The sequence below is a fragment of the Carcharodon carcharias genome, chromosome 6 (genome assembly GCF_017639515.1).
Source record: "Carcharodon carcharias isolate sCarCar2 chromosome 6, sCarCar2.pri, whole genome shotgun sequence".
Classification (NCBI taxonomy): Eukaryota; Metazoa; Chordata; class Chondrichthyes; order Lamniformes; family Lamnidae; genus Carcharodon; species Carcharodon carcharias.
The window spans coordinates 57,116,379-57,141,464 of NC_054472.1; the positions used below are offsets into that span (position 1 = coordinate 57,116,379).

At 42.1% G+C, this 25,086-nt stretch overlaps 1 protein-coding gene across 5 annotated transcripts in view; it reads right to left on the minus strand.

Annotated features, from left to right (window-relative positions):
- Positions 1–7,379: 7,379 nt before the first annotated feature.
- The window catches only part of deptor (DEP domain containing MTOR-interacting protein), a 102,998-nt gene continuing 85,291 nt past the window's right edge, over positions 7,380–25,086 (minus strand). For all 5 annotated transcript variants that reach the window (XM_041189623.1, XM_041189625.1, XM_041189624.1 and 2 more), the window contains one exon: positions 7,380–8,018. In XM_041189623.1, coding sequence (XP_041045557.1) covers positions 7,890–8,018 — 129 coding nt within the window. In that variant the 3' untranslated portion in view covers positions 7,380–7,889. The remainder of the gene's footprint in view (positions 8,019–25,086) is intronic.

Consider the following 25,086-nt stretch of genomic DNA (forward strand, 5'->3'; position numbering starts at 1 on the left):
TTGTGAAACAGGTCAGCGTGATGTGGGCGGACGATCCAGCTCGGGTTTGGAGGGGGTGGTAGGTGGATGAGTCCGGCACCCTAGTCCGACATCGTGAAACTGATTTTTGGTCTCCTCGCCATATTGTCCGCTAATGCCACTGAGCATGCCCGATGCCAGCGGGCATGGAAAATTCTGCCATATCTCCTCTTCACAACTTACTCTCCTGCCTATCTCATCAGCAAATTTAGCAACCATACAGGTCATTGATATAGATTGCAAATAGTTGAGGCGCCAGCACTCATCCCTGTGGCACTCCACTAGTAACATCATGCTAACCTGAAAATATCTATTTTTCCCTTCTCTCTGCTTTCTGTTGGCTAACCAATCCTTTATCTGTGCTAATCTGTTACCCATTATACCATGAGTTCTTATTTTATGAAATTAATCTTATTTAAATTATTGGATTACAGGTTCTTCCCTTTGTTCAAAATAGCCCTGACCCTATACATATATATGCATATATCTCCATAAAACAATCTTGTGTGTCATGCTCCAGATGCCACATATCATATGTCATATTTATTATAGACATAAAATGATCTTTAAAATAAAAGAGGAAAAGATCAGTCCATTGATCTGGGGCAGGATTTCAGGTTTTGGAACAGGACTCATAGGATCAAATAGGGACTCCAATCCTGCACTGTGGCAACAGCAGTTGTTTTTCCCTGAAATGGTCAATTAGTGGCCAGAAAGCATGCTCACCATCCTATTGGACGGTGGGCTCTCAATGCTGGGGAGCTGAGAGGGGGCAGGTAAGTGAGAGAGAGAGGGTGCCTCCATCTTGAGGTGCCCTGTCAGCAGCTTTTAACGCTTTTGAATTAAAAAGTGGTCAGAGCAGCTGGGCCACCATTGTGGCCAGGTGGGCAGCAAGGGCCTCAAAGCCTGCCTGGAGTGGTGGCCCCCTGGTCTGCTGCTAGGAAGTGGTCTCCAGGGCAGCTGGCCTGTTCCCAGTGCCTTGGAGGCCCACTGGAAAATTCCAGGAGACAGGACGGTGACAACAAACCAGCAGGCTGACCAGCAGCGCAAAAGCCAGCTTGTCTCCGTACTCGCCCCCATATTGGGGTGAGAATTCAACCCCTGGACTCTGGACTTCATACATTATTTCCTGACCTCTAACTGACTTCAGCTACAATTTCCACGGGTGGGATTTTACCACAGGGGCCATGACAGGGGCATGAAATTCCTGCCCTGGATTCTCAGTGGAAGCAATAGGCAGTGGTCTCGGACAGACATAGTTAGGGGTTAATCATTTTAATCACAGTCCAGGTCCTTGTCTAATCATGAGTTTAGCTGGGGCAAGATTGACTACTAGTTTAAAATAAATACTGGTGAGAAAGTTTCTTGTTGATTAACTCAGAAATTCTCAAAAATGCAGGAAATCTGCCACAATCATTAATCATTCAACATGATTTCACACAACAGCAATCCAGAGTGGAGCAGCCTCTGAACATCTGCTGTCATTTCAGGAACTACACCCCCAGCCTATCAAGAAACTAATATTAAATAATGAACATTAACGAGACTCTGGAATGAATTCAAGGCAACAGTATAATAACAAGATTTGCTCTTGATTTACATTGTCTTCTCATTTTCTTAGTTCATTACCTAGCTATTATTATTCTATAAAAAAAAGTTAGAATTATGGAAACTGGCAAAAGTGCAACATGCAGTTCGTGTTGTACAATTTGCTTGTGCTGAATTTACAGAGTAAGTTACTGCACCATCTTTATCTGACTGTGACATTGAATGATGTCAAAACCCAGCTGGGCTCATTTACAAAACCTGTTTACACATAAATAACCAATTCAGCTCATGTATCCATTCTATAAGTCATGTCACACTTCCCAGCCAGTAATCAACCTCCACATGATCCACAGAAAAAAAATGATGCACCTCCCAGCACTTCTACATTTATGGTTAATTACTAAGTCTGAGGAATAGAATAAAATATTTGCCCCAGATTTGTTAGAAAAACACTGGCAAATTCACTGCACTCATTACTATTGTGCTTTAAATGTCCAGCAATTTGTGGTTAGCAAGAGAAACAACATAAGTGGTGAATCACCACAAATTGCTGCAAATTTACACCGCTATTAGCCTTGTGAAAACGGGGTCTTGATGTTAATTTCTCTGCAAGTTTTAAGAAATTGCTGCATTTGTGCAGTAGTTTGACTTAAACCCTGCAGAAAGTTGGTGAAATTTATGTTCCTGCAATGCCGTTAAAACCTTAGAGGTCCAGTAAAAAAACAACTGAAACTGTGAAAGTCTCATTCCTACAGCTAGCACATTTAAAATTTAATCTTATTCTGTTGTTTCTTTATGAGCTCACCCATAATCCAATATTTCTTTCCATCCCTTTAATTCTTGCTGAATCTAATTTGACTTTCACCCTAGTCCCTTCCCTATCATTCTCACTGTTGCTTTCTCTATCCTGAACTTTCATTTGTAAAAGAGCCATTGATCACCAAGGTATCAGATGTCCCCTTGACCCTGTTGGCAGCTTTTGCATTTTCAGCAATTTGCAGCACAAAACTTTGAGCTGAAGGGTGAAGGAAAGATATCTAACTCATGGGGCAAGCCACAACATGCCCACTCGCACCAAATTCTGGCCCAATATTGTCAGTTTTGCAGTGCCCAGGGAGGAATCAAAATCCTACATTTTACAGTTGTATTAGAAGCAGAATTCAAAGAGCCTGCTTATATTCTATTCAGCCACTCCTGTCCCTTTATGGTGACACACATGCTCTCACCTATTGAGGCAGTCAAACATCATGCCCATGACACACCCGCTAAAGTCTTCCCACTCTTACCCAGCCCAACAACAGCCATTTAAGACAAAGATGAGAGAAACTTCTTCACTCAGAGGGGTTGAAAATCTTTGGAATTCTCTTCTCCAGAGGGCTGCAGATGCGCATTCGATGGTTATATTCAATGCTGAGGTTAATAGATTTTTGAGCACTAAGGCAATCAAAGAATAAGGGGATAGGGCAGGAAAGTGGAGTTGAAGTCAAAGATCAGCCACAGTGGACAGGATAAGATTGTTTCCCTTGGTGGAGAATTCTAGAACTGGGGGACATAGATTCAAGGTAAGTGGCAGGTGTAGGGGGGAACATGAGGAAGAGCTTTTTTATGCAGAGGGTAGTGGGTGTCTGGAATTCACTGTCCAAGTTGGTGTTAGAAGCAGAAACTCTAAACTCTTTTTAAAAGGTACCTGGATCTGCACCTTAAGCGCTGTAAGCTGCAGGGCTATGGGCCGGGTGCAGGAAAGTGGGATTAGAAAGGGCACCTGGGTGTCCTCGGGCTAGCATGGACAAGATGGGCCGAATGGCCTCCTTCTGTGCTGTAACTTTTCTATGATCGTATTGTGTGGCCTACTCCTGCTCTAATTTATCTTCTAAACCTGTAGATCTCCAATCAATCTTTGGCTGCCTCTTGAATGACACCAGAGGTTTTGATTCCACTTGTTACCCATTAGATCACTCCAAGTATTAAATGACTCATTGTGTGAAAAGGTGCTTCCTAACAGCAGCCTTGAACCTTTTGCTATTTTGTGCCTATTTTGCAGATCTGCAGTAAATATTCTCTTGGGTATACTCAGCAGGTCTGGCAGCATCGGCGGAGAAGAAAAGAGTTGACGTTTCGAGTCCTCATGACCCTTCAACAGAACTAGGGTCATGAGGACTCGAAACGTCAACTCTTTTCTTCTCCGCCGATGCTGCCAGACCTGCTGAGTTTTTCCAGGTAATTCTGTTTTTGTTTTGGATTTCCAGCACCCGCAGTTTTTTTGTTGTTATTCTCTTGGGTATATTGCCTCTTAACAACACATTGGAAGCACAGTGTTGAAGGTAGCTTTGACTTCAGGCGATATCAGATTAGCTGCCCTTTATACATCTCTCCTGTGATCCATTAATACCTTTTCTCTTTGGGCAGAATTTTCTGCCTGTCAGGCGGGCAGGCCTGACCCAATCCCCGCCGAAGAAGTGGGCCCTGCGGGGTTGGGGATTCCCCAAAAGCAAGAGTGCGCTCTTTCATGTGCAGAGTGCACATCCCCCTGAGGCTAAGTGATGCCTCAGGGAGATCATTGACACTTTTAAAAAATATGAAAAATGGAGAAAAAAAATTCCCTAACATGTCATATGAGATGGGACATGTTCATAAATTACAGCAAAACTTTATTATAAACTTTTTAGAACCCTATATGAAACCTCATCCTGCCGGTGGATGAGGTTTCATGTTTTTTCTATTTGCCGCTGGGGCTTCTGGCCTGCCCATCAACCTTAAGGTTGGACAGCAGGTCCTTTAATTGTTTAAATTATCCTGTCAATGGTCTCAGTTGGCCATTGACAGGTTGGCGGGTGCACAGCTTATTTTGCTGCGGGCCTGCCTTCCTGAAAATTTAAATGGGGCAGGATGATGCCGGGGGTTCCGCCTGACATCATCCCATGTCGGTGAGTGGGCCCTGCCCCCTGCCGGCAAAATTCTGTCCTTTGTGTCTTAGCTAGAACAAACAGCAGCACATAACCAATGGCTGTATGCAATGAAAGATCACTTCAAATCAAACAGTGCAGACTTGGAGAGCTACATTTAGATTACTAACATAGTCAGTTACTTTCTGCCGTGAAATCACATTGCATGTTAGAAGAATAGATCGTTCCAAGAACTGATTAGCACACATGGGTTTATTTCACATTTTCACTTACAATGGTTTGTGATGACATACATTTTAGTACAATTAATGTCAGCCAATAAAAAGCCACATATCCATCTACAAAAATAAATTTGTATCTAAATTCTAATTAATCTTTTAAAACGCAGTCATGACTACCAGTCTAAATAAACTAAGGTTAAACTTTTATGGGCATTTTTCTGGTCAATTTAGGCACAACCACAAAAATGTTTTAAAACAGCACAAAATAGCCTTGCTACTTATAAGCAAATATGGATGGGGTGAGTGAAATAACAAAGTTAAAAATTGTTTTAGCAATGGAAATGAGATCTAACCTACAATCACCCATTGAGCTAAAATGAAAATTTAGGTTTATAAGAATTCCTTCTCTTAATATCCGCGTTCTAGCTTTAAACTCACCAGAAAAGATTCGAAGTGAACATGCACGGAAAGACCCAATTCAGACTGATTAAAGCTGATTAATAAACCCTTCAAAAGTTTACAAGTAGCACCAGTGTAAAATATTGTGATTAAGGATTTTAAGTATTTAAACGGAAGTGTAAACATTTTCTCCATATGCTTTGAATTGTTCACCTTCACACAAGTTACCAAAATTGTTCTTTTACATAAGGCTACTTATTTTTTAAATAGTTGCGTCCAAATAGAATCTCCTGAAATAAAAGACTGGAAGTATTAATCCTTGTAAATGTCCCACTCTAGACCGTGCTTAGCACATGATTAATTGAAGTCACTGTAATTTAAATAGCATCAAAAAGGCTAACGTAATACTTGAAGCAAGGTTTGGTTGTGCAGTCCCCAGGTCTATACTTGATTGGACTGTCAGAATCCAACAACAAAAAGCAAACACACAAGGTGACAATGTCGGGTTTATGAAACCAGCCTCACATTTAGTTTAAAAAAAATGAAACAGAAATAAAAGTTCTGAAATAACATTACACAAATTCTTGTGAGATAGACATTGGTTGAATAGTGAACTCGATTCACTCTGTAAATGGGAATATCTCTGGTACTCATAAATTGCCAACAAAAGGGAATGTCTAATTTATTAGCTGTACCTCAGACAGTGTACCAGATTATATTTAATCATATCTATTATTTGCCTCAAAACTACAAATCATAAGTAGCACCATTTTGTATTTCCTAATAATGTTATGCTCCTGTTGTTTCTTAAATTAGTCTCTGAGTATGTTAGGCCTGCTGAGCTTGAACATCTATTTTGTCATTTTATTTCATATTATACCCTACTGGGAAAATGTAGTGGCTGACAGTACTTATTCAGACTATGATGATTTGATTTTTCCTTTTGTGTTTGGTTGTGTTATTTGAATGCAAACCGAACCTTTAACATGGCAAAATTATTCTCCCTTTCCTTTCCAATCGGACAGAGTTAACGAGGTAGATAGATGTATTATGCACAAATTGTACAGGAAACTTCATAAAGTTCACATCTGTTCTTGCTCATCACAAATCCCGTCTTATGTAGCATGAGCTTGACACTACAGCTAATGCTATGTATAGGATCATTTTATCCAATTACTTGAAATCTACCTGCACAAAATGCTAGCCGAAGGTAAATTCAAGGTGCAAGGTGTGTCATTTTATTCATTTTCAAAAAAGGTGTTAGCTTGTATAAAATTTAACAAATCACGGCATGAAAGAAAACAAGAACCACTTCAAAATAAAACCCAACCAAAAATATTGAACACAGATTCTGGCACCACTCAATACATTGTACCAAAACTTATTTAAATGGTAATTAATGATTAATCCTATGGTTAAATGAAATTTTAAGTTCAATACGAATTACATCCTAGACATTGTTTCCTTCATTCTTGATCAGAACCACCAGATCAGATGAGTGATACCTTGACCGACATAGCAAGGGCAATAGTTAGTCTGGTAAGAGGTAATGGCAGACTCTGTAATAGATCTGGATTAGAGATTCAAGATTATAGGCAGCTCCATAGCAGACAACACAATTTATTTCATCTGCAGTTTCACTTAGTATTCTTTCAATGAAAACTTCAGAAGTAAAAATCAAAGTATTTTTTGTCTTCGCCTTGTTCCCTTTATTGAAGCTAAACAATGCACTGTCCTAGGATCTGCTCAATCGTTCCACTAGAATGATCAGCACAATTTGGTTCTTAATACAAAAAATTTGGAAGTGTTTCATTTCTACATTCAACATGTGCATTAACATGATCTGATATTCATATCCTGTTCATAAGGAGATTAATGTACTCAGAATACATTTACACTGAAGTGACCCAAATACTTCTAAAGAAAGAAAACTTTGTTGAACTTTTATTTCCCAGTACATTGAAATGACATCTTAATAATGGTATTCCATTCTGCAAAGCGGCCGGTGTAAGAAACTGAAGATTTTGCATCTGGGGTTTTACCACTTTGAGCAGCACATCTTGCCTTCAGGAACACAGAACCTTTCTTTTGCATCAGATACCATATTGTACAATAATAATTCTAATTTTAGGGACTCATTCCATCATTTTCTAAGACCCCATTCTCCATACAAGAGTGACATTTGTAAATTCTCTATTGGGATATTTTACACACAAGCATTTTGTTCATATTTATTTACTTTCATTGAAGGAATATAAAACTGCTGGTTGGGGCGGGGGGGGGGGGGGGGTGAGTAGGGGAGGGGGAAGAGGGATAGGTAATAACAAATATTTGCAAATATTTTTTGGTTTCCAAAGTATTAACAGGATTCTACTTTTTCAAGTGTTGAGGTATTTATTCCACATGTATAATGTAACTCATCTAATCACACCCTACATCCCATTATGAGCAATGGGAGATGTCCACTTAGAGACATAAAACTTGTAGATGAATAAAACATGCACCAGCAAAAGTCATTTTCTGCATTCAAGTGTCTGATGCATTACTGCAACACAATTCACATACCAGGCAGCTCAAAAAAGCATATCCTAGTTCCAGTGTCAAGAAAACTTTAAACATTCAGATAATGAGGCAGTTGTAAGCAAATTAAAATGTATACAAACAAGGCAATGTCTTAACTCCTGAAGCAAAGAGCTATGTTATACATTCCCTTATCCTGGCATTCAAAGGAGGTGTTTCACTTTTATGTTCCAGTGCCCCTGCATGATTGGCAGGATGCTTCCGAATGACCATTTCCTATTCAGAAGTTAATTTCTTCCATGATTTCCATTACTATGGTACGCTGGCCAGTGAGAATGAGATTGCTGACAGTTCTATAATCCGCATGAAGAACATTCAGGCCATTCACAGAAACAACAAATTGTCGAACCTAAAATTGAGAACAAAACAATTAATGTCAATAACCTACCATGTAAAGTTTAATATTTCGTAAAGTTTCCTGCAAGGACAGAATAACAAGTTCTAATTTTACACTTGAGATGCCTCATTGAAGCAAGCTTCCAACAACAATGAACTATCAAACCCAACTGTGAGGTCAAACAGCAACTCACATGGTTTTCATCATTCATTTTTATTTATTCATGGATTAGAGCTAGAATATGCCTAATTACTTGCTTGTATTTAAACGGTGAACTTAACTCACTGGCAAAAACATGGTTTTAAAATATGCAGTTCAAAAGAAAAGAATTTTCACAAGGGTAAGGAAAGTGAGAAAATGGAAGACTTTTACCACACGTTATAGGCAGGATTTCCTCGTTGGCGAGCAGGGGGCAGGGCCCGCTCGCCGACGCATAAAATGATGTGCGATGATGTTGGGCGGAACTCCCAACGTCACTGCGCCCTATTTAAATTTTAAGGTAGGTGGGGGCTCAGCAAAATCAGATCTGCACCTGCCGACCTGTCGATGGCCGATTGAGGCCATTGACAGAGTCATTAAACTAATTAATGGACCTGCCCGTCCAACCTTAAGGTTGGAGGGCAGGCCAGGAGCCCTGGCGGGAATTTGGAAAAGCATGAAACCTCATCCATGGGCAGGATGAGGTTTCATGTAGATTTTTAAAAATTTAATTAAAGCTTTTAAAAAAATTATGGACACGTCCCAACTCAACTAACCCTACCATCTCCTTATTCTGTCACAACTTAAACCAAATTTCAGACGAGTTTCACCATGGCAGTACAAGCTTTCCCCCATCCCCATCAGATGCTCACACCACTTCCTGGCAGACTACAAGCTGATACAGGAATATGAGCAGTTATGTACTTCAGGTGTTCAAACTCTACAAACGGGGATCAGGCAGTCAGGAACTTATCCACTCAGAAAGAAAGATCACTCTTTCAGCTAATCTATGGCAGATTCAAATCCAGCTCCCAGAATGAGCCAACGAGAACAGATATCGGTCCAGATATTTTCCAGTTCTACCTCTAATGAATCCAAAAATACTTTACTTCTAAATATTTGTGCGCTTGTTAAGATTACCACAGGGAAAATATCAGTGAATGTTGATTGAGTCAGGAAGGTAGTGAATTTTTTCAGTAGTTCTACAATTATAAAACAAGAAAAAGAGAGTATAGAGTCCTGTGGGTTCTTTAAAGCAGATTGGTATTAATATTGCAAATGAAAAGGAGGAAATGGAAGATTTGAATAATTACTGTGTTAGACTTCATAGTCGAGCAAAAGCACAGTACATCCGACATTTAAGGGAAATTAATAATGAATCAAGAACTGGAACTCACAAAGTTAACATAAGCAAGAAAGGTATGTTCGAAAAATAATGGGCTGCATTATATGAGGCACCCTAGACACCATCTCCTCAGCTAATTTGCTGGGGGGTGGGGGAATGGTGGGCAAGCCTAGCAGAAGAAAGGCTGCCATGCAACCATTTGACGACAAGTGGACCACTAATAGTGAGAGGGTGCTGTAGTGGTAATATCACTGGGCTAGTAATCCAGAGACCTAGACTAATGCCAAGGGCATGTGGGTTCAAATCTCACCACAGCAGCATGTGGAATTTAAATTCAATTAATTAAAAAATATCTGGCATTGCAAGCTAGTTTCAGCAATGGTGCCATGAAACTATCAGTGATTGTCATAAAAACCCATCTGGTTCACGAATGTCCTTTAAGGAAGGAAATCTGCTGTCCTTACTGGGTCTGGCTTACATGTGGCTCCAGGTCCAGATCCGAAATGGCCTAGCAAGCCATTCAGTTGTACGAAACAGCTACAGAAAAGTCAAAAATAAAACTGGACTGACTGGTATCTGAGAGTGTACCTACTCCACATGGACTGTAGTGGTTCAAGAAGGTTGTGCACCACCACCTTCTCAAGGGCAATTAGGGATGGGAAAATGCTCACCTTGCTAGCGACACCCACATGATAGAATTTTAAAAATATGGGCTGGAGGCAGGATTTCCACCCCTCAAGTACCAACAATGTCAGGATGTAGATGTGTTGGAAGCAGTTCAGAGAAAATTTACCAGACTAATAACTGGAGTGGGCGGGTTGTCTTATGAGGATAGGTTAGACATGCTAGGCTTGTTTCCACTGGAACTTAGAAGAGTAAGAGGCAACTTTATTGAAACATATAAGATCCTGAGGGGTCTTGACAAGATGGATATGAAAAGGATGTTTCCTCTTGTGGGCTTAGAACTGTTTAAAAATAGGGATTCGCCCATTTAAGACAGAGATGAGGAGAATTTTTTTCTCTCAGAGGGTTGAGAGTCTTTGGAATTCTCTTCCTCAAAAGGCAGTGGAAGCAGAGATTTTGAATATTTTTAAGGCAGAGCTGTTTAGATTCTTGGTAAGCAAAGGGGTGAAAGGTTATCGGGGTATTCAGAAATGTGGAGTTGAGGTTACAATCAGATCAGCCATGATCTCATTAAATGGCGGAGAAGGCTCGAGGGGCCAAATGGCCTACTCCTGCTCCTAATTCGTACACTTGTATGTCTCTACTTGAGTCTTGAGGAGGCATTCCACAACAGATCAGAACTTTGTAAGTGTTTGGGGGGTCAGGGAGGAGGGTCAATGATGGGGTTGGGGTCCCTATTTTGAGAGGCCATGGGGGAAAGGGGCTCTCCACCCCAGCCCACCAAATGTTTGGTGGGTAAATCTGCTGAGCTGCCTGTAGGCGTGGACCTCTCTCGCTACCAGTTTGGCCCACTTGTGGGCTGGCTGCCTGATGCCACCTCATCCCTGGTAAAAGTGAGGTGAGGGCAGGGGTGGTGGGTGGGCAGCAGGCAGACTGCCTGCTTCATCGCGACGAGCAGACACATTAGGCTCGAAATGTTAACTGTTTCTTTCTCCACAGATGATGCCAGGCCTGCTGAGTTTTTCCAGCACTTTCTGTTTTTATTTCAGTTTCCCAGCAAATGCAGTAGTTTGCTTTTATTATGGTGATGGAGGAGTCTGGGACAGATATGATTCAGTGAGGATGACTTTGTTAAGCTGTTGTTTGACTAGTTTGTGAGACAGCTCTCCCAGTTTTGGCACAAGTCCACAGATGTTAGTGAGGAAGACCTTGCGGTCAACCGGACAGGATGTGCCGTTGTCATTTCTGATGCCTAGGTTGATAGCTGGTGGTCTTTCTTTTTTGACTTTTATGTAGTTTTTTCATACAATTGAGTGGCTTGGTAGGCCATTTCAGAGGATAGTTAAGAGTCAACCATATTACTGTGGGTCTGGAATCACATGTGGGCCAGTCTGGGTAAGGACAGTGGATTTCTTTCCCTAAAGGCATTAGTGAACCAATTGGGTTTTTTACAAGACTCGGTCATTTCATGATCACCATTACTGAGATGAGCTTTAAATTCCAGATTTATTAATTAATTATGTTTAAATTCAATCAGCTGTCTTGGTGGAATTTGAATTAATGTTCCCCCCACAGCATTATTCGAGGCCTCTGGATTACTAGTCTAACAACAGTACCAGTACGTCACTTTTCCTACAAATGTAATTGCAAATCTAAAGCCATTATTTAAGGTAGGTGAGAGGGAGAGAAACCAGGCAATGATGGACTTGTTAGTCCAACATCTGATGTGGAAGTATTTCGTAAATGGGATTTAACTTCTTTTCAAGTTTGATTTCAGAGATTGGCCAATTTTTGAACTGTTCACTGAAAGAGCATTTGGAATATTATATTGGAAACTATAATTGAGGACAAAGTGACTGAGCACTCAGGAAGCAACATGGATCTATAAAGGACGTATCATGTCAAAGAAACTTAATTGAATATTAGAAGGAAGAAACTATAGCGGTAGACAAAGGAATGACTATGAATGTAGCTTATATGGGCTTCCAAAAGTCTCTTAACAAAGCTTCAAATGAGACTTTCAGCTAAAATTAAAGTTCATGACCTTGGTTAGGAGATTGGTTAGACAGAAGAGAGAGAGTAGGAAGAATGGGTTTGTACTTAAATTGGGAGTGGTGTTCCATAGAGGATCTTGTGCTGAGGTTTCAATTTTTCAATACATTGCTTAATTAATTATGGAACACAACAGAGGGCTATTTATCCAATTTTGTTAATGGCATAAAGTTGTAGTAATGTAGGCAGGAGAAAAATTACGAAGAGACAGATTGCTTGAGTGAGTGAGCTAAACTGGCACAAGGATTCAACTCATGAAAATCACAGAAGGAGCCATTCAGCCCACTTTGGCCCTGCCAGTAAGTGCGAGGATATCCAAGGGAAAGGATATATCAGAAAGTATGGTGAAAAGCTGGGACGGTGAATCCCAAAGTGATTTAGGGTTTCAGATCAATAAAATGTAGTGGTCAGGTACAAAAAGTAATCAAATGGCTACTGGTATGTTGGCTTTTATAACTAGAGTGTGAAAACACAAAGAGGGAAGAAAGTTTTGCTACAGCGATATAAAGCCCTAGTTAGACTACATTTGGAGTACTGTGTACAGTCTGGGAACTGCACTCCAGAAAAGATATATTGACCTTGGAAGGAATGCAGTGTAAATTCACCAGAACTCCAAGGGGTTAGAATGTGATGAGATTGCATAGAATAGGCTTGTATTACCTGGAGTATAGAAGGTTTAGGGTGATTTGATAGGCGTTTATAGGATTTTGAAAGGAATGGATAGAGTATAGGGGGAAACATTTTCCACTGATAAGGATGTCTAGGACAAGGGATATGATCTCAATGGCAGAGCCCAGGAGAGAAGTTTGGAAGCACTTCTTTGCCCAAAGGGTAGAAATGTGGAACTTTGTCACAAAAAGCAGCAAGGTGCTGTGTAATTAATACTTGTAATTTTAAATCTGAGATAGATTTTTGCTAGCAATACAATATAAAAGAATGTGGAACCAAGCCAGGTACATGGGGCTAAGATATAGATCAACCACGGTTTCACTGAATGGCAGAACAGACTATAGAGCTCAAAGGCCTACTACTGTTCCTATGCTCCCAAGTGCAGACAGGTCAACATAGAAAACCCCCCAAAAAGCTTCCAGCTAAAAAACAGACCTGAATAAAACTTGTGCACTAAAATCCACTCTATCCATAGGTGTAAAACGGAGGCAGAAAAGCTATTTTAGTTGCAAAGGAAATAGTGCAAATAGGGGGGAGGAGTGTCACAAAAGTATAATAATTCTCATGATATTATTGTGATTTGTTATAAAAGTAGGTTAATAGTGGGGTTTCGATAGCTTCGGTTGTGTGTGTGTGATTTAATTGAATTGGAGGCAGCTAGCCTGGAGGCTTTGACTCATCAAAAGAAGCTAGGTTTGAAATGCTAAATACATAAACATGACTGAAGTCTTAGAATGTGAGGCTAGGAGAATTTGCATTTTTAGATAAATCAGGGTAGTTTGAGTGTCAAAGAGACGGTAGGATGTTACACCAAGCCAGAGAAGCTAGGCCAAGCAGTGTGTTTATTTTTCCTAAAGGTTATTGATAATATAAATCTTTTCATGGTGCTAATATTATCAGAAAGGTAAAGTTCCAAAGACATATGAGAACAATGGGATTTACATTAAAAGGGAGAAACATGTATAAAGGAGATATGGCTATGTGTCTGCACTGGAGTGCTGCTCTGGGCTGCAGCAACGTGCTTAAGTTGGGGTTTGGTGACTGAGGGAATTTAAGCGTTAATTTCTATCTAAAGTCTAGTCTTTCTCTAATATAGTAATTAACTGAAAGTTGTTGTTTGGATTGGAAGCAGGTGAGTTTTAGGCCAGCTTTAAAACAGGGATTATACAGGCTCTGCTTGCAGCTACAACTAGTTAATTAGATAACTGGCTTAAACAGGTTTTCAGAGGCTAGATTCAGAGAATTTAAAAATAGGCCATCATACAGTGTTGACTTTGCCTGCATTGGAGTACTACTCTGGGTTGCAGTAGAGTGCTGAAGTTTGAGTTTGGTGACTTAGGGAATTTGGTGAAGAGGGAACGAGGTGATCCTTTGAGTACCATGAGTATGGTTGGATAAGTATTTACTACTTTTATCGCTTATAGTTTTTAAGGTCTTATTTTGTGGTTCATCATTTGTAAGGGCTTTATTTTGTAATAACGAGGAACAGGGAAGAAGGGCTCTAGAGTAGTTGATATTAAGTTTCTTCCAAAAGGTTTAATTTAATTTAACGGGGTAAGTCATGGCAGGAGAGCTCAAAGCCGTGGTGTGCTCCTCCTCCTCTATATGGGAAGCCAGGAACATTTCCAGTGCCCGGGGCCAGCATATGTGCTGTAAGTGTCTCCAGCTGCAGCTCCTGGAAGCCCGGGTTTCGGAGCTGAAGCGGCGGCTGGGGACACTGTGGAGCAGCTGCAAGGTGGAGAGTATCGTGGATAGCACATAAAGAGAGTCCACAGGCAGGAAGGGAATAGGTGACCACCAGGCAGAGCAAGAGGACTAGGCAGGCAGTGCAGGAATCTCCTGTGGCTATTCCCCTGCAAAACAGATATACTGCTTTGGATACTGTTGAGGGGAATGGCCTCTCAGGGGAAGGCAGCAAAGCCAAATTCGTTGCACCACAGTTAGCTCTGCTGCCCAGGGGAGGAGTAAAAATTGTGGGAATGCAATAGTTATAGAGGATTCAAATTTAAAGGGAATAGATAGGCATTTCTGTGACTGCAAACAAGAGTCCAGGATGGTATGTTGCCTCCCTGGTGCCAGGGTCAAGGATGTCTCAGAGCGGTTACAGGACATTCTGAAGGGGGAGGGTGAACAGCCAGTTGTCGTGGTACACATTGGTACAAATGACATAGGTAAAAAAAAGATGAGGTCCTAAAAGCAGAATATAGGGAGTTAGGAACTAAGTTGAAAAGTAGGACCTCAAAAGGTAGTGATCTCAGGATTACTACCCGTGCCATGTGCTAGTCAGAATAGAAACAGCTGGATATATTAGATGAATACGTGGCTGAAGAGATGGTGTGAGGGGGAGGGTTTCAGATTCCTGGGGCATTGGGACCAGTTCTGGGGGAGGTGGGACCAGTACAAACTGGACGGGTTACACCTGGGCAGCATCAGGACTGATGTTCTAGGGGGAATATTTGCTAGAGTGGTTGGGGAGTGTTTAAACTAAAATGGCAGGGGGGTGGGGACCTAAACAAGGAGTCAAAGGAGGGGGAATCCAGGACAAGAACAAAAGACAGAAAGGGGAATAAGAAAAGTGATAGACAGAGAAATCAAGGGCAAGAATCAAACAGGGCCTCAGTGAAAAATAGTGGGAACAGGATTATTAATGTTAACAAGACAAGCCTTAAGGCTTTGTGCCTTAACATGAGGAGCATTCGCAATAAAGTGGATGAATTAACCGCGCAAATAGATATAAACAGGTATGATATAGTCGGGATTATGGAGACATGGCTGCAGGGTGACTAGGGATAGGAACTGAACATCCAGGGGTATTTAGTATTTAGGAAGGACAGACAAAAAGGAAAAGGTGGAGTTGCATTGCTGGTTAAAGAGGAAATTACGCAATAGTGAGGAAAGATATTAGCTCCGATGATGTGGAATCTGTATGGGAGCTGAGAAACATCAAGGGGCAAAAAACGTTAGTGGGGGTTGTATATATATCCCCAAACTGTAGTGGTGATGTTGGGAATGGCATTAAACAGGAAATTAGAAACGCAAGCAATAAAGGAACATCTGTAATTATGGGTGACTTTAATTTGCATATAGATTGGGCAAATCAAATTAGTAATAATACCGTGGAGGGGGAATTCCTGGAGTGTATATGGGATGGTTTTCTGGACCAATACGTTGAGGAACCAACTAGAGAACAGGCTATCCTAGACTACTGTGTAATGAGAAAGGAATAATTGGCAATCTAGTTGTGCGAGGCCCCTTGGGGATGAGCGACCATAATATGATAGAATTCTTCATCAAGATGGAGAGTGACTTAGTTGATTCTGAGACTAGGGCCCTGAAGCTTAATAAAGGAAAGTATGATGGTATGAGATACGAGTTGGCTATGATGGATTGGGAAACGTTACTTAAAGGTGGATAGGCAGTGGCAAATGTTCAAAGAGCACATGGGTGAACTGCAACAATTGTTTATTCCTGTCTGGTGCAAAAGTAAAACAGGGAAGGTGGCCAAACCATGGCTTACAAGGGAAATTAAAGATATTATTCGATCCAAGGAACAGGCATACAAATTGGCCAGAAAAAACAACAGACCTGAGGATTGGGAGCAGTTTAGAATTCCGCAAAGGAGGACCAAGGGATTGATTAAGAGGGGGATAAAAGAGTACAAGAGTAAGCTTGCGGGGAACGTAAAAACTGACTGTAAAAATTTTTATAGGTATGTGAAGAGAAAAAGGCTGGTGAGGACAAATGTAGGTCACTTAAAGTCAGAAACAGGGGAATTTATAATGGGGAACAAAGAAATGGCTGACCAACTAAATACATACTTTGGTTCTGTTTTCAGAAAGGAGGACACAAATAACATAACCAGATACTTTGGAGAACACAAGGTTTAGCGAGAGGGAGGAACCAAAAGAAATCAATATTAGTAGGGAAATGGTATTGGGAGAAATTGATGGGATTGAAGGCCGAAAATTCCCCAGAGCCCGATAATCTATATCCCCGAGTAATTAAGGAAATGGCCCTGGAAATAGTGGATGCATTGATGGTCATCTTCCAAGACTGTATAGACTCTGGAACAGTTCCTACAGATTGGAGGGTAGCTAATATAACCCCACTATTTAAAAAGGGAGGTAGAGAGAAAACAGGGAACTATAGACCAATCAGCCTGATGTAGGTAGTGGGGAAAATTCTCGAGTCCATTATAAAAGATTTAATAGCTGAGCACCTGGAAAACAGTGGCAGAATCGGACAGAGTCAGCATGGGTTTATGAAAGGGAAATAATGCTTGACAAATCTACTGGAATTTTTTGGGAATGTAACCAGTAGAGTTGATTTGGGGGAGCCAGTGGACGTGGTTTATTTGGACTTTCAGAAGGCTTTCAACAAAGTCCCACAGAGCTTACCATGTAAAATTAAAGCACATGGGTTTGGGGATAGTGTATTGAGATGGTTGGCAGACAAGAAACAAAGTGTAGGAATAAACGGGTCTTTTTCTGAATGGCAGGCAGGGATCGGTGCTGGAACCCCAGCTATTCACAATATATATTAATGATTTTAGATGAGGGAACTAAATGTAATATCTCCAAATTTGCAGATGACACAAAGCTGGGTGGGAGGGTGAGCTGTGAGGAGGATGCAGAGATGCTTCAGTGTGATTTGGACAAGCTGAATAAGTGGGCAAATGCATGGCAGATGCAGTATAACGTGGATAAATGTGAGGTTATCCACTTTGGTAGCAAAAACAGGAAAGCAGATTTTTATCTGAATGGCAATAAATTTAGAGAGAGGAATGTGCAACGAGACCTGGGTGTCCTTGTACACCAGTCGCTGAAGGTAAGCACGTAGGTGCAGCAAGCGGTAAAGAAGGCAAATGGTATGTTGGCCTTCATAGTGAGAGGATTTGAGTACAGGAGCAAGGATGTCTTGCTGCAATTATACAGGGCCTTGGTGAGACCACACTTGGAATATTGTGTGCAGTTTTGGTCTTCTTGTCTGAGGAAGGATGTTCTTGCTATAGAGGGAGTGCAGCGAAAGTTTACCAGACTGATTCCTGGGATGGCAGGACTGACATATGAGGAGAGATTGAGTCGGGTAGGATTATATTCGCTGGAGTTCAGAAGAATGAGGGGGAATCTCATAGAAACCTATAAAATTCTAAAAGGACTAGGCAGGGTAGATGCAGGAAGGATGTTCCCGATGGTGGGGGAGTCCAGAACCAGGGGTAGAGGATACGGGGTTGACCATTTAGGACTGAGATGAGAAGAAATTTCTTCACCCAGAGAGTGGTGAGCCTGTGGAATTCGCTACCACAAAGTAGGTGAGACCAAAACTTTGTATGTTTTCAAGAAGGAGTTAGATATAGCTCTTGGGGCGAAAGGGATATGGGGAGAAAGCGGGAACAGGCTATTGAGTTGGATGATCAGCCATGATCATAATGAATGGTGGAGCAGGCTCAAAGGGCCGAATGGCCTACTCCTGCTCCTATTTTCTATGTCTCTACGTTAGGGAAGGCATTGTAAGATCTAACAAGTGTGAGAAGCCTCCAGTATTTGTCCATTAAGCTTTCTGTCTACAGAAACCGAAGTTGGGAAAAGCCACTTTGAATTTACTATCTAGGGTATTATGTTAAATTGCTGGCATCTGTTTAATTTTTTTTGTACTGTTGCCTTAATTGGGGTGTAATTGGAAGCCAGATTAATTAGGGGGTTTTAGGAGTTATTATAATAGTAATTTGTAGACTTATATATGCGGTTGAAATTTTTTTTTTGTTAATGAATGTTTAATTTAGTTTTCTAAAAAATCTCAAGTCTTCTTGTTACTACTGAATTCAGGGCACTCATCTCGAAGCAAATACAAATTGTGAAACTACTGTGTCCACGTGATCAAGTTTCCCTTGTGTATTTGATCGGCCTGGCACACCATCTGCCGCATCATAACAGGAGGAAAAGTTCACCATCGTTCAAAAAGAAGTCAGTTGCTAACTATACAAGAGCACCAAACAGCCTCCCAGAAGGATTAATATTGGTGTCTGCGTCTTCAAACTAGGAAAGATAAGTCCAGCCAGGATCACCATTCCAGATTGCATTCACCCCTTCGGCAGAGACTGCAAATTAATGAGCCTTTTAGTGGACTGCAGAACAGTTGGACGACTGGGCAAGTTGTCCTTGCTAAAGCTGGCCATGGAATAGTCACGGCTGGAGGTGCTCACAGCCCCTTGAAATGTCACCATCTCGGTTTGGGCCAGTCTTCCTGATGATTCAAGCTAACAGTGCACCCTTGCAGTGTGGGTTAGGAGAATGCCTGCGCCTGAGCTGAGAGCACAGCATGCAGTCCAATGGGCAAAGCTGCAGCCAATCGTGGAGTGGGGTGGAGGTGGGTGGGGTTTTGGGCAGCCAGAGTGGGGGTAGAGGACATCACAGCAAGCCTCCACGACATCCAAAAGGCATGTCATGAAGCTATTAATGTATATAATACTTTGGAAAATATTTTTCCTTTAAAATAGAGGTTAAGTCTGCGGGTGTGTCTTAATTGGATTAAAATCTAGTCCGCATGCTTTGATATGTACTAGTTTGAGATGTAAACAGAGAGGTAGAGCGTATTTGCATTTTTTGAATAAAGTATTCAATAAGTGGGGTGAAAACTTGATGCCTTTCTAGCAGACAGCAAGCAATATGTTAATGTTACAAATAAAATTGATACTATGAAAGGGGTTTCATTGTTAAAGGGTGAAGTTCAAAGAGGCTGGTGAGACAATGAGAATTTGAATTCAGTCAGTGGTGGTAGGTATAACTTCAGCAGTTTTCAGGTGTGCAGAGCAGAGGCAATGAGAGATCAAAAGGCAGCTGCAAGCCTCCAACTGGCTCCACAATGAAAAGAACCTCATTTTAAATTTGTACGGTGAAATGCTTTGTCTGGTGTTTGGTTAAGTCTATGGGTTGCTGTTGCCTTAACGGAGATGAGTTTGGGAATTTGTTAAAAGTTATGATAGTAGTAATTTGTAGCCATGTGTCTATATCTTAACCTGTGTAAATTAATAAAATGTTTGAATTAGTTTAGTGTAAAGCCTCGAACTGGGGGTCTGATTCCTGAATTTAGAGTCGCATCTCAAACATAACATTTAAAATTATAGGTTATGACAGTTGTTTGAAGTTGCCCTCTGGGGATTTTAAATAACTCCGCTTTACCAACTGCATTGGTCAAAACAAGGCATTTCAGGGGCGCATCACTGAATGATGGGGCTGCAGTCTTCTTCCCTTTCAGGGTCATGTCTTCAGTGCAGCAGTCCTGGGCTGGAAGCACAGAGGTTTTTGCGCGGCAGCAATTTAAATATGGTGCCCGGCATGAGGAAGTGGTGAGGTGATGGCATGGTGGGTGAAGCTAGCATTTTCATGGGAATGCATAATTAATGAGATGGGATTGGGATGATACGGCGCCATTGCGGCCGACGGGTAAAATGTTCTTTTTCTCATCTGCTACCGCACCTAGTGCAAATCTGGGATGATTCCACCCTTAATGTTCAACAATGCAAGGCTCATAATCTCTTTGTGAGTCCTTCGGAACATATAAAATACCACATGGTGGCAGCTAAAGGAAAAACCCAGAACTGCAGAGAAGCTGGAGCAGAAATTCAAAAGCTGAAAAATTAGAGCAGCAGTTGGAACCTGGATTGGGAATGAAAGCACCAAAGGTGAAGGTAAAGAGTGAGATTACCTGAAAGAAGCTCCATTGCAGAATTTGAAGCACAAAAGCAGAAGAAAATCTCCACTGGGCAGTGGAGGACTCTGCAAGGTCACGTGGAGGTCCATTGTGAATGTCCACAGCATGCAGAGTCAAAGGACTGAGCAGGGGTGAGTAGAAAAAAATTCAGTTCTAAGCCAGGGGTAGTTTAAAAAGCTTCAACGCTGTAAAAATTCAGATCAGCCCAAAAGCACCAAGTCCAGCTCAGGTTCAGAATCAGCGCCATATCACATGGCAGCTCAGCTCGTTGTAAAAAAAAAATTGGAAGTTTAAAAACCTCAAACGGAAGCCACTGTAAAACACCCAAAAAAATCTTCCGAAATTGCAGGTAAGACCCAGAACAGTTATGCAAGTAAATCACTGAACAAAACTAAAGACAAAAAGGTTCTGACCACCATCAGTGTGGGAGCCTCCCAAAACGTAACAAGCAGAGGAAGACTCTGAAAAAACAATTACTGCGACACCATCTTTAAAAGCTGCACAGCATTTGAAACTGTACTCATCAGAACTTTAAAGCAACCATGGGCAACAAATCTACATTACCAGACCAATTTGGACCAACCCAAGAGCCAGACCAAACACAAAATTAGGGACTTAAGCAGAAAAGATTCTTAAGATACATGATAATTTCAGGATTAGATAAAATACAGAAGATGAACAAGTGAATACACTACTTTATTCAGTAGGCCCAACAGCCGATAATGTTATTGCAGAGATGCCCATGTTGCCCTTAACCTTCTTAGATGGCTAATGTCGGGCAGTTAGCTGTTGCCATCAAGATCATCTGGAGGCGGGAATACAAATCAGGCCACTGATCCAACAGCCTCATTTCACAATTTCCTCCCATTCAGCTTTTACGGCTGCCTCCACAGAACGAGGAAGTTTCCGCCCATACCATTGAGAGGTGGCATCCACACTTTAGTATCTCAGGTCCAGGGCCATTATTCCCATATTATCCATGATTTATGAAGGTTGGTAGCTTATTTAACAGTGTAGAGCATCACAGCACAGTTCGAGCTAGTCCTCACCTGATATCAAAAGCTGAATTTAATGCTGGCGGGTGATCCTACCCACAGGTCCAAAAGTTATGGCTTAAGTGGTCTGTGGGACCCAGGGTCGCATTTGGTCAGTGTCAGCCATTTGGCTAATGCCAGGTCGGCCATCCCTATTAAGGATAGCTGCTACAGGTCACATGACTCAAAGATTGACTATACAACCCCCAAGAGCTGTCAGCTAGAGCAGCTCATTGGGATTAGTGTCCACTACTGGGACTGCAGCTGGAGGAAGAGGACACATTGATGGATGTATGCCCTCACAGCCAGGGAAGTGGAGTCCGAGAGGACCAGGGCTGGTGGGAGACCCTGGAGAGAGGGTGCAATGGGGTTGAAGGCAGGTGGCACTATTGTTGTGAGGCAGTCATTGTCAGAAGGGGGCCCCTACATGGGCAAAAGAGTGCCCAAATTGAAGGCAACGCCACCCCACTCAGGGAGACCACCATTGGTAAAATGCCAGCTAAGATGGAAAGAAGCCCTTAATTGGCCATTTACCACTCGAAAGACGGCATGGCAGCGTGAAAACGATGAGCATGCCACACCCTGCCTTCCCTCGCCATTTTACAGCCCACTCTTTCCTCTCCAGCCTGGTAAATCCAGCCCCATGTGTGCAGCTCCACCATGGCACACTGTTAATGGTAAGGGGAGGGAACCCTGACTGCTCTCCCCACTGCCCTCCATCTCCCACCCACTCATTTCCAACACAATGGAGCACTGCAGAAAATTGGCAGAGATAATCTAATTCAACAGAGGTCAAACTTTGGACCTTTTCTAATCCGTATAACAGAAAGGCAGTATTTTTATCTTCAAGGTATTCAGAACATTTTTGGAGAGAGAGATTGTCTAGGCATAAAGGATGTCAGCTTAACTCATTAGTTCACTGATTTCAACAAAACAAAGGAATAGATCTTGTGGCACAGATCTTGCACTAGTACATGTGATCAGATTTTTTTTTAAATAGGTAAGTCCCGGTGAAAGATGGGCTTAAAACAGCCAAGCCAAAAATAAAGAGGGAGCAGAACAGAATGATTGTGACACTATTGCACAGGTAGAAGAGAATGGAAGCAGCTGGAAGAAAATATAGATTTCTTTTTTTTTAAAGTGTTGGTTGATCTCAATATACCCAATTAATTTTAATTCAAGTATTTGACTCATTTTTAAGTTATATCCACTAGCAATATGAAACATTGGGTGGAATCTTGTGGAGGTGACAAGGGGCCCTGCCTGCTGGCTGGAGATCCAGTGACAGACCTACTTTGCCTCCTTTGGAGAAGGCACACCACATCATAGGCCAATCAGGCAGTTGAGAGGCCACCAGCAGGCCTTCCACAGGAACAGGACCCAGAGGTTGGAAGTGCAAGCAGGGACTGGCAGTTCTTTTGCTCAGCAGTATCATCAGGGAGGTGGTGGCTTCTGCTGGGACGACATCTATCAGAAGGCCCAGGATTCAGGAGCGGTCCAGACCAAAGGGAAATAATAGCAGGAAAGGTTTTATGGGATGAGGGTCACAGGGTTGGGGGTGGGGTTCGCAGCAAGGGCAAGGGGTGGCTCTCAGAGGTACCCCCACCTTCCTGATACTGGGTCCCTCAATCAGGCACAAGTGCCTTTGAATGAGGGACTCCCCAACCTCCCCGACCCAAACCCCTCCCAGGAGACCACAAACAGCCTACACAGGTTTGTTTGTAGTGCTCTCCCCGTGGCAACTGGCCCACCTGCAGCTGGGTTAATACTGGTGGCAATGGAATGCAGCAGTGAAATGAGGCCTTTAAGTGTAACTAATTAAAGGCCTCAATTGGCAGCAGGATGGGAAGTCCATTCACAGACCATGGAATTAATCAGGGTGGAGGTGGGAAGGTGGCGTTCCCCACCCACCATCCTCCCACTTGAGTAAATGCCCACCCCTCTTCCAAACTTGCCATGAGAAATAGCAGATTCTGGCTGTTCATTTGACTCAAAATGACATCAATTTTAGCAATGATTAAATTATGAAGCCTGAAGGTATACTAAGCAACCAGAAAGGCAACAAAAGCAGAAATGTTTCTTGTGCATTACTTGGTGAGATGTTACACTTGACACCTTATACTGGCACTAATGATTTAATAGATCCAAACTGTTCTCATGGGGTACTTGATGCCAAAATTATTCCTAACACTTTGCAATTTCAACCAATGTAAAGCAGACCAATCTGATGCCAGTATTTTAATCTATACTTTGGTAGACTTTTCTTTAAAAACCAACTCTTCGGGAACACAAACAGCTCTGAGCATTCCTGAGGCACTAAAAACAGATAACAGGGATGGACAATACTCAGAGGTACTCAGGTAAATAATTAACAGCACTTAAACAAGGTGCAAGACTCTTAAAGTGCCAAAAAATAGCTTGCGTGATAATTGCTTTGTAATTAACACAATGGAAATAGCAGTTAGTGTCAATTGCTCAATATTGGAAGCTGCCCTTGAGGGAAGTGGTGGTGTAGTGGTAATGTCACTGGACTGGTAACCCAGAGGTCCAGGTGAATGCCGTGGGGACACAGGTTCAAGTCCCAGTTTGTGGAATTTAAATTCAATTAAGTGTAAGAGTGAACAGCTCTGAGCAGGACATAATGCTGTCCTCACTTGGTCTTGCCCTCTGAAATGGCCTGGCAAGCCACTCGGTTGAATTAAGCTGCTATGAAGTCTGAAAGGAATCAAACCAGACGGACCACCCCAGGCACCGACAACTGTGCACCCAGCCCTGTTGACCCTGCAAAGTAGCTCCAAAGCTTGTGCCAAAGCAGTCACTAACACAGTCATATTTGTAGAATCATACCTTATAATGTCCCAGACACCACCATCCCCATCCCTGGGTATGTCCTGTTGGGAGTGAGTTGCCCTGAGACTCCTCAACCTTGACCACGGACCATAGAGCCTCAGGTCAAATATGGGCAAGGAAACCTCCCTTACACTTAGCAGAGGCTGGCAGCTCTTTTGCTCAGCAGTAGCACCTACCACTCCCCCAACCCCTTCAAACCCCCTCAGCTAATAAAGCAGTACTCAACATTGAACACCAACTGGAACAAGCATCAAGGGTCGCAAGAAAACAGAATATACTCTGTGTGGGGGATTTCAATGTCCTAGCTTGGTAGCACCACTACTGGCTGAGTCCTGAAGGACATAGCTGCTAGACTGGGTCTGCGGCAGGTGGTGAAGGAACCATCAAGAGGGAAAAACCTACTTGACCTTATCCTCAACAATCTACATGTTGCAGATGCATCTGTCCATGACAGCAGTGGTAGGAGTGACCACCGCACTGTCCTGTTGGAGAAGAGGTCCCATCTTCACGTTAAGGATACTCTCCATCGTGTTGTGTGGCACTAATTAGACTTTTATTTGAAAAAGAGTAATGTACGGGGAGAAGGAAGAAAAATAGCACTAGGTGAACCGCACATTCAAAGAGCCAGTGCGGACATGATGGGCCAAATGGCCTCCTTCTCCATGCTAACAAATCTATGAGATAGATTTCCAACAGATCAGCAACTCAAGACTGGTCATCCATGAGGCTCTGTGGGTCATCAACAACAGTGGAATTGTATGCAACCACAACTAAAACCTCAAGGCTCGGCACATCCCCCACTGTACCATTACTATCA